Source organism: Maniola hyperantus, chromosome 26, assembly GCF_902806685.2.
Source record: "Maniola hyperantus chromosome 26, iAphHyp1.2, whole genome shotgun sequence".
NCBI lineage: Eukaryota > Metazoa > Arthropoda > Insecta > Lepidoptera > Nymphalidae > Maniola > Maniola hyperantus.
In genome coordinates, this window is record NC_048561.1 from 7,341,912 (window position 1) to 7,352,474 (window position 10,563).

Here is a 10,563-nt window from a genome sequence, read left to right on the forward strand (position 1 = left end):
ATTGTGTTTCATTTACTTTTCTACTCTAGTAACTTAAATCAGTACCCATATTATAAATGAAAAGGTGTGTTTGTTTGTTGGTTTGTTCTTCAATCACGTCGCAACGGAGAATCGGATCGACGTGATTTTTTGCATGGGTATAGAATATATAAAGACCTGGAGAGTGACACAGGCTACTTTTTATCCCGGAAAATCTTAAAGAGTTTCCGCGGGATTTAAAAAACCTAAATCCTAAAAAATATATAAAATTACGTTTGTTTTACTTTTTAGTTTTACAAAATATCTCTAGCTATAATTATTTAACTAACGAAAATGTCTAATTTTCTTATTATTAAAGTTTTTTTGATTAGATATATTTGAGAAAGTCTGCCGAGTGTTGCGCTGTTCTGAAGCGGACTCAAAAACAACTAAGTGATAATGTGTGTATGTGGAATAAAGATACTATGTAAGATTATATTGTGTTTCATTTACTTTTCTACTCTAGTAACTTAAATCAGTACCCATATTATAAATGAAAAGGTGTGTTTGTTTGTTGGTTTGTCCTTCAATCACGTCGCAACGGAGAATCGGATTGACGTGATTTTTGCATGGGTATAGATAAAGACCAGGGAGAGTGACATAGGCTACTTTTTATCCCGGAAAATCTTAGTTCCCGCGGGATTTAAAAAACCTAAATCCTAAAAAAAATTACGTTTATTTTACTTTTTAGTTTTACAAAATATCTGTAGCTATAATTATTTAACTATAAGAAGAGTTTCGTAGAGCTTTGTCTCTGTCATTGAGACTGACAAAACGTCACATAGGAATGAGTGACAGAGACAGCGCTCTACGAAGCCGAAATCTCTTTCTGAAGGTCGATGTACAATATTTCTTGCCGGTGTATAGTTCTATCGAATTCTATCATTTTTAGTGAGATGTAAAATCTCTCAACTTTTTAAGACTTGTTTGAGTAAGTAGTATTAGGTACGTAGCCGATAGTAATGTACATCGACCTTTAGAAGGAGATAGCAGATTTGTAGAGCATTCTCTCTTTCATTGAGACCGACAAAACGTCATATAGGTGTGAGTGAACAAATTCCTAAAAGGCCGGCAACGCATCGGAAGCCCCTCTGGTGCTGCAAATGTTCATGGGCGGCGGTAATCACTTAACATCAGGTGACCCGCCTGCTCGTTTGCTCGCTATATCTATTTAAAAAAAAAAAGTGACAGAGATAACGCTATACAAAGCCAGAATGTCATTCTAAAGGCCGATGCACATTACTTTCGGCCGCGCACTGTGCCTTTATAGCTATAGGAATTAAATAAACAAAACGAAAACTAATCAACAGTTCACTTTATTTAGTAACAACTATTCATATACAAAGCGCGCTCTCAAACAAACATACAGACACACAAAAGTAACTACTAAGTACTAACTAAATCTACTAACATATTGGAATTAAAAAACAAATTACATTATAAATATATCCACGTTCCATTACTAAATATAAATAGTATAATGCGCGCAGAATAAGTAGTCCACTCTGAACACGAGACGAATGACTGCGCATTTTTAGGGTTCCGTACCAAAATGGTAAAAATGTAACCTTTATGGTACAACTTTCCCGCGGGATTTTTTACAGGATGTTATTAGAACGCTAGCAAAAACCAAAAACTTAGCACTAGGTATATGTCACCTAAACTTAAATGATATCGCTGTTTATCAATCCGTGTGACGTCATCACAACGAGGGTTCCGTACTACAGTCGTATTGTTTCGACATTTTGCACGATAATTCAAAAACTATGATACATAAAAATAAATAAAATCTGTTTTAGAATGCGTATTGTTTCGACATTTTGCACGATAATTCAAAAACTATGATACATAAAAATAAATAAAATCTGTTTTAGAATGCACAGGTGAAGACCTTTCATATGATACCCCACTTGATATAGTTATCTTATTTCGTAAGTTGAAAATACTAATTATTAGTTTATGACCACAATTTTTTTTTTGTGTGATGTAACCACAAATTCACGGTTTTCAGATTTTCCCCCGAATGTCAGCTATAAGATCTACCTACCTGCCAAATTTTATGATTCTAGGTCAACGGGAAGTACCCTGTAGGTTTCTTGATAGACAACAAGGTGAGGGTTCCGTTTATCCTTTTGAGGTACGGAACCCTAAAAAGGGTACAATACACTTGCCGAATCCCGACAGTAGAGGGGAACCATAAGATCTGCGCAAGCCGCCATGTTACAACTTCAGGTTTTTTTATAACAATATTATCCAAGTTGATTGCCGACTAATATTCCCCTTTCCCTTCCAATTAAGCGTAAAGCTTGTGCTAGGAGTAGGTGCGACAATAGTACAACGGGTGGGGTTTGAACCGACGACCTTTCGGTTTTCAGTCCTTTAACCGTTGAGCTATCGAGGCTCAGATTGGACTACTTATTTCGCTATCACTGAAAGCTTGAAATGCTTTTTTTGGAATAGAAGTTATTATAGCTAACTAGCTGATGCCCGCGACTTTGTCTGCGTGAATGTAGGTTTTAAAAATCCCGTGGGAACTCATGGATATAGTTAAAGACCTGGAGAGTGACATAGGCTACTTTTTATCCCGGAAAATCAAAGAGTTCCCACGGGATTTTTACAAAACCGAAACCCACGCGGACGAAGTCGCGGGCATCAGCTAGTTTATAATAAATAAAATAAAACAAGAATTCTTTAGTTATTTTAGCTGATATGTTGAGACAAAACATACATTAAATCAACCTTTTCGTAAGAAATGTACAACAAAATAGATTTTTTTAAACTAGAGTCATTATTTCGCCACAGACTAAAGGAAATAAATAGATATATCTGAATAGGCTACTTGACACTTTTTTTAAGTTGGTCTTAAATGGTTAATATTTGTCCTATTATATCAAAAAAATTAACACTATATTTTTTTGCGCCCTAAAAACCGTAAAACTTTAATTTAAAAATATTTTTTTCTTAGACAGGTAAAAACACTGTCGGCCATGTTTGGCCGATAGATTATCTGTGCTCTGACGTCATGCATTTGTAAACAACAGCATAACCTCCCAAAGTTTAATAAACATGACTTCTATACTAGTTTACATGAAAAATATAGTAATTATCGTTATTGTATCATCCAAGAATGTAAAAAACGCATCGATAACGACCACAGGAAAGTTGTGGATTAGAGTGCCCAGTGAAATAAATATACGTAACACGCAAAGACTTGCTTAAAGGGATCCTATATGACTAACGACTTCAACCCAAATTTATTTTTGCAAAGATCACTTTGTTGTAAGTCTTACTTAATAACTTATTCAATTTATAACGAGAAAACGATATTTTTTTACGTTTACTATGAGTTTTTAGAAATATATAAAAACTAGCTTATGCTCGTGACTTCGCCCGCGTGGACTTCATAAATTTCAAACCTCCATTTAACCCACTCAGGGGTGGAATTTCAAAAAATCCTTTCCTAGTGGATACCTTCTCTTTACCTACAAAGAACACACCCACCAAATTTCATGTATCTAGGACCAGCTGTTTAGATGTTTAGGCTGTGCGTTGATATATAAGTTAGTCAGGACTCTAAATTTTATATATATGGATACTACGTTAGTCCCCGCGTAACATAGGGATGACATTTCTTTGTTTACATATTTACACTTTGTCACATCATGGCTGACAGCGTTTTCTGCGTTTCAAATAAAAATAAAAATTGTATTTTTTTAAATTGGATTTATATATCCATCCTGCGTTTTTAATAATTGTTATTGATATATTTCGTTGTCTTAAGCAAAATACTATAATAAATAATCATTTATTGGACGAAATTAGATATGAGTCAAGTAGCCTATTCTGATGCAACAGGCATAACGCGTAAGGCGCGTTTCCACTTTGTCGTGACGACAAATGAATATGAATGAATACTGAGTTTGTTGTGTGCTCTTTTCAAACCTACGAGGGTTCCAAACGCGCCCAGGTTTTAGTTTTAAGTACATATTAATTATCACCACTATATCATCTTACAAGTTAAAATTTTGACAATCAGGAAGTGTAAAATTTTACCTATTCTTAATAAATAATTTGCGTTTGAGTTTGAATATGTACCAAATTTTATCAAAATCGTTTAAACTGTTTGGCCGTGCAAAACAAGACAAAAACACATTTACAATATTAGTATGGAAGAATTAGCGCCCATTAATCTAAATCTATCATATTCCTTTAGTCTGCATATTCTTATTCTTTTACAGTACCCAGCAGGTAATATTGTTCATCTACCTTTAGAAAGAGATAACGGTTTCATAGAGCGTTGTCTCTGTCGTTGAGACCGACAAAACACATGGGTATGAGTGACAGAGACAACGCTCTACGAAGCCGAGCTCTCTTTCTAAAGGTCGATGTACGATATTTCCTGCCGGCTACTGTAACGTAACTCCTTTTATAGTACAATTCAAAGTTAAATGCGTCTGCGTGAAGTTAGCTTTGCGATTCTCAACTCGACAGTACAAACAAACAAGACACGTATAGCGAGAGAGAGACGCATCAAGGAACTGGCGGGAACGTGGGAGCGAGACGTGCGCTGTTACCCTCCCCGCAGTGGCGTGCAGCTCATAGAAGCATAAACGCACTGCTTACCCTCATTGTAAGAAATCAATGCTTACTTTTTCATTATAACCTGCCGTAAAACAAGTTCATACCTAAGAGCCCTCGCCCACGGCGACTTTTTGTAGCGATGCTGTCGCGCGTTTACTAAACGCACGCCAGCATCACTACTAACGCGTGTTAGTCGCATTTGCAACGTGCTACTGCATCGCGACTGTATCGATGCAAACGCGCGACTTTGTCGGATGACATCGGGGGAAGAACGGAGGGAGGGTGGCGCGTGAATAGAGAACCGAGCATCAGTGCAACATTTTTTCTCGTTTGCATCGACACAGAAGCGTGACAATATCGCGTTTGCATCGCGACTGAATCTGAGACCGTGGGCGAGGGCACACAGCCAGCGACCGCTTCGCGACTGTATCGATGCGGACGCGCGACAGCATCGCTACTGTATCGCTACAAAAAGTCGCCGTGGGCGAGGGCTCTTAGAGTGCCGAACCGGTACGTGTGGCGGAGGCGCAGGCCGCCGCTGCTGGCGTTGCCGCAAGGGCGCACCAATTTGCTCAGAAAGGCGCCGCTGGCGAGGGCTCTTAATGCATACCCTGGCTTGAACTCCTGTGCACGCCACCGCCTCCCCGACCTCCCACACCCAACATGTGTGTTCTGCGCAACGTCCTGTGCAAACTTCAGGGGCGCATTTACGTTCGAATCGTACTGTTCGTGGTATTTGTTCAGTCCATAAAGCCCGCTACCCGATATAAAGGCGCGTGCACACTAGGAGGAGCCCTTCGCGACGCCCACTAAGGCCGGTCGCACACAGCGCTCGTGCAGCTTGTACCCCACCTTACTCACCGCTACCACGGTGCCCAGCTCTGCGCCTTCTCAACGGTCTCAACAACAGAGACAACGATCTATGAAACCGCTATCTCTTTCTAAAGTTCGATGTACAGTACGCGGCCGAAAGTAATGTACATCTGCCTTTAGAAAGAGATAGCGGTTTCATAGATCGTTGTCTCTGTCGTTGCGACCGACAAAACGTCACATTGAGTGACAGAGACAACGCTCTACGAAACCGAGCTATTTTTCCAAAAGGCCGATGTACAATATTTCCTGCTGGGTAGTGGAACTTGTTTTACGTGGTATTTGTTCAGTCCATAAAGCCCGCTACCCGATATAAAGGCGTGTGCACACTAGGAGGAGCCCTTCGCGACGCCCACTAAGGCGGGTCGCACACAGCGCTCGTGCAGCTTGTACCCCACCTTGCTCACCGCCACCACGGTGCCCGGCTCTGCGCCCTCCACCTCCTACAAAGTCAAATTAATACAAATCCATACTAATTTTTTTTTTTTTTTTTTTTTTAATATTAAAAAAAAAAAAAAAAAAAATTATATATGCGAAAGTGTGTCTGTATGTCTGCTAGGCTTTCACTGCCCATCCGTTCAACCGATTTTGATTGGTACAGAGTTAGCTTACATCCTGGAAATTGACATATGTAACTTTTTATACCGGAAATTCAAAGAATTCCTACGGGATTTTTTAAAACCTAAATCCACGCGGACTTATCTTACTAATCTATACTTATGCTCTTCATAAAGCATAGTAAAGATTGTAAATTTGTTTGTAGGAAGTTATCATCATCATCATGATCAACCCATCACCGGCTCACTACAGAGCGCGGGTCTCCTCTCAGAATGAGAAGGGTTTGGCTATAGTCTACCACGCTGGCCATGTGCGGATTGGTAGACTTCACACACCTTTGAGAACATTATTGAGAACTCTCAGGCATGCAGGTTTCCTCACGATGATTTTCTTCACCGTTAAAGCAAGTGATATTTAATTAATTATTAAAACGCACATAATTCCGAATAGTTAGAGGTGCGTGCCCGGGATCGAACCCCCGACCTACGATTAGAAGGCAGACGTCCTAACCACTAGGCTATCACTGCTTCGTTGTAGGAAGTACAGAACCATATTTGAAAATTCTTTCACCAGTAGAAAGCTACATTATTCTTGAGAGACATAGGTTTTAGAATGTACAGGTGAAGCCCTTTCATATGATACCCCACTTGGTATAGTTATCTTACTGTGAAAGTTGAAAATACTAATTATTTGTTCATGAACACATTTAATTTTTTTTTTGTGACATAATATAGAAATAGAGTAGATGAGTAATAATTAAATAATCAGAATTCACAAGTAATTTAAAGCACTTAATAATGCTAGTGTGCGTGTGTGTGCGTGTATGTGTGTGTGTGTGTGTCTGTATGTGTGTGTTTTCACATGCTATCATGATAGTGCCTGTAATAGGCCTGTATGTCAGTACCCTAAAATTGATGGATTTAGGTTTTAGATTGTAGGTTACCTGTTGGAACAAGGCTTCGTGCAGGTTGGGATCGAACTTCTCTCGCAGCGGCGACACCACCACCAGCCCGTGTCGACTGAACACCTGCAAATATTCATCATCATCATCATGATCAACCCATCACCGGCACGCTACAGAGCACGGGTCTACTCTCAGAGTGAGAAGGGTTTTGCCCACCCACCGTACGTACCCGGGATCGAACCCCTAGTCATAGCTTAGTGGTTAGGACGTCCGCCTTCTAATCCGAGGTCGGGGTTCGATCCCGAGCAAGCAACGCTTATTTACGGAGTTTTATGCGTTTAAAACGCGTTTAATTAAATATCAGTTGCTTTAACAGTGAAGAAAAACATCGTGAGGAAACCTGCATGCCTGAGATTTCTCAAAGGTGTGTAAAGTCTACCAATTCACACTGGGATAGTGTGGTGGACTATGGCCATACCATTGAAGCTGGCTAACCTGGAAGGAGTATGGCAGTTTTTATTAAACCCATGCCCCTTTGGTTTGTACTACGCGGCATCATACCGAACGCTAAATCGCTTGGCGGCACGGGTTTGCCGGTAGGGTGGTAACTAGCCACGGCCGAAGCCGCCACCAGACCCCAGACGAAAAATTCAAAAATCATAAAATTCCAAACCCCTGCAGGGAATCAAACCCAGAACCTCATAGTAATAAAACAACAGCGCTTACCACTGCGTCAGGGAGGTGATTAAATGATGATGATGATATGTGTTACCTGTGTGAGCTGCGCCTTGGTCAATTTGAGCCCGTCCCTGAGGGAGCGCAGCGCGGCCGGAGCGCCCTCTCCCTCCACGCCCTCCGGCACACTCTCTGCCGCTGCGGAGAGGGTGTCCGCTACCTACAAAGTAATCCATAGTATTACTAATAATTTTTTTTAAATAATTTATCAGCAATCAGACCTGGCAGCAAGTAATGATGCAGCCTAAGATGGCGTGCGCTTGCCTAGAAGATGCCTATTTACTCTTGACTTGATAATATAAATAATATTCATTTTATTTTATTATTTCCACACATAAAAACACTTACAATATTGGTTTCTTCGTGCTCGTATAATAATAATAATCTAAATATATAAAAGGAAAAGGTGACTGACTGATCTATCAACGCACAGCTCAAACTACTGGACGGTCAGGCTGAAATTTGGCATGCAGATAGCTATTATGATGTAGGCATCCACGAAGAAAGGATTTTTGAAAATTCAACCCCTAAACGGTGAAAAAGGGGTTTGAAATTTGTGTAATCTAGCATATGAATGTGTCATAAGCTAGTAATAAAATTAAAAATGCAAAATATGAAAAGGTGCAAACCAAAGTCGGGACTTTTCCTGGAAAATCAAAGAGTTGAAAGACCTAAGCCCACATGGACAAAGTCCCAGGCTTCAGCTTGTGAACAATAAGACTCACATCCAGCAGGTCCTTGCAGAAGCTCTGTATAGCAAATGACTTAGCATCTTCCACTTGCTTGAGCATCCGTCTCCTCACATTCTCACTGTCTGCCAGCGCCCGCTTGTATTTATCCTGAAACAATATTATATTTTAGTTCATTGATTCATTTAAAAGCCTAACAACAAACTAACTTAAACAAGAGTGAATAGGCATCTTCTAGGTAAACGCGTCCCATCTTAGGCCACATCATCACTTCCCATCAGGTGTGATTGTGGTCCAGCGTATACCTATAATGAATTAAAAAAAACCCATCGCCGGCTCACTACAGAGCACGGGTCTCCTCTCAGAGTGAGATGGGCAGACTTCACACACTTTGAGAAGAAAATTATGAACAACGCTCAGATATGCAGCTTTCCTCACAATGTTTTCCTTCACTGTTAAAGCAAGTGATATTTAATTACTTAAAATGCACATAACTGCTAAAAGTTAGAGGTGCGTGCCCGGGATCAAACCTTTGACCTCCGATCAGAAGGCGGACGTTCTAACCACTAGGCTATCACAGCTAGTATACTAATTCCTTAAAACATACATATCTCTGAAAAGTTGAGGTGTATGCCTGGAATTGAACTCCTGACCTCCTGAATAGGAGTTGCACACCTTAACCACTATGCTATCACTGCTCACAGGTTCTTGATAGACTCACTTCGTAATCACTAAGTTGTTGCTTTAGCTTGCTCACTTCACTAGTTAAGGTCTCAATCTGCTTGTGACACTCGTCTATAGAGGTTGGCAGGTGCTTGTCGCTAGCGTCAGGCTCCGCTGCCTTCTCCTCTGTGCTGTATCTTGCTGCTGAACTTCTAGAAAACACATTTAACTGATATACATTAAATAAAAATAAAAGAAATAAATAAAATAAGTGAAATATAGTCTAATTTACATGAGCTAAATGTTACGGCTTTATTAACAGACAAACTTTCAATAAGACCTATTTACGAAGATATAAAAACATGATGAAATTGCGTAAATTCATTACAATTCTGTATGAACAAAACTGTTTTAAAAACCGAAAACCCGACGTTAGACGATCCAAAAGACTCGGCCTAAATATACAATCTTAGTTTTGTCTTAGAAAACTTAAACGTTTATCGGAAAATATAATTTTTAGGTTGGGATTTTATCATCTCATAGTTGCGCAACCTTACCTGTACAAATTCTTGCGTATATTCCGTAACGATGATTCTGTCACATATCTCGCTAACCTGCCCACTGAATACACTTTTAAGGAAGCCATTTAAATAATAATAAATAGGGCTTTTTTAACTTTTAAAGATTCAGAAAACTTTTATTTCTGGTCGGTGTTCAGAAAAGTGCTCGTAAGAGGTTGGTTATGATGGGATTTTTAGCTGTCAATTTTTATCACGAAATTAACTGTCATCGTTGTCAATTTGTCTATGGACTAAGGGGCAACCCATAAGTTTCTGCAACAAGTATGGAATAAGTTTCTGCAACAACTTTCGTCAACAAGTTTTTTTTTTTTTTTTTTTTTATACAGATACAAGTTAGCCCTTGACTGCAATCTCACCTGGTGGTAAGTGATGATGCAGTCTAAGATGATAGCGGGCTAACCTGGAAGGGGTATGGCAGTTTTTATTAAACCCATACCCCTTTGGTTTCTACACGGCATCGTACCGGAACGCTAAATCGCTTGGCGGCACGGCTTTGCCGGTAGGGTGGTAACTAGCCACGGCCGAAGCCTCCCACCAGACCAGACCAGAAATTTAGAAATTATAAAATTCCAAACCCCTGCCAGGAATCGAACCCGGGACCTCCCACTATTAAGACCACAGCGCTCACCACTGCGCCAGGGAGGTCGACAGGAACTTGTTGCGGAACAGGGGGTTCCGCAACAAGTTTCAACAACAGGCTTCGTTATTAAGTTTTGTCAACAAGTTTGGCCAACAAGTTTCCGCAACAAGCTTCTGTGACAAGTTTCGTCAACAAGTTTCAACAACAAGTTTCGTCTGCGACCACTACAGGTGGCTACGGCATGTACCTACAATTAGTGTTAATACTGCGACTTTCAGAGCGCTTGCAGTTGGCTTGCAGCATCTCGATAAGGTGGGCAGAACATTTTTACCATTTTATATAATCTCGGCTCCAGACAGTTGGAGTCTGGCGCCGGCATAATAA

The 10,563-nt window shown here is 40.1% G+C and overlaps 1 protein-coding gene and 1 long non-coding RNA gene across 2 annotated transcripts in view; both read right to left on the reverse strand.

The window, feature by feature from the left end:
- Nucleotides 1-1,318: 1,318 nt before the first annotated feature.
- The window catches only part of LOC138404264 (uncharacterized), a 99,380-nt gene continuing 90,135 nt past the window's right edge, over nt 1,319-10,563 (reverse strand). Inside the window, exon 2 of the long non-coding RNA XR_011238269.1 lies at nt 1,319-1,739. This is a non-coding gene — a long non-coding RNA (uncharacterized lncRNA). The remainder of the gene's footprint in view (nt 1,740-10,563) is intronic.
- Roe1 (grpE protein homolog, mitochondrial Roe1) lies at nt 5,212-9,768 on the reverse strand. The gene is made up of 6 exons (XM_034982104.2): nt 9,576-9,768; nt 9,077-9,230; nt 8,392-8,505; nt 7,704-7,826; nt 6,971-7,054; nt 5,212-5,912 (listed from the first exon to the last, which is right to left on the reverse strand). Exons 1-6 carry the CDS (start codon nt 9,662-9,664, stop codon nt 5,799-5,801), a joined length of 678 nt encoding a protein of 225 aa, XP_034837995.1. The 5' UTR covers nt 9,665-9,768; the 3' UTR covers nt 5,212-5,798.

Coding starts and splice junctions, on each gene's coding strand:
- Roe1 (XM_034982104.2), bottom strand. CDS start 9,664: ATGGCTTCCTTAAAAGTGTATTCAGTGGGCAGGTTAGCGAGATATGTG. Junction 7,827..8,391: donor TCTGCAAGGACCTGCTGGAT/GTGAGTCTTATT, acceptor ATTACTTTGTAG/GTAGCGGACACCCTCTCCGC. Junction 5,913..6,970: donor ACGAAGCCTTGTTCCAACAG/GTAACCTACAAT, acceptor TTGACTTTGTAG/GAGGTGGAGGGCGCAGAGCC.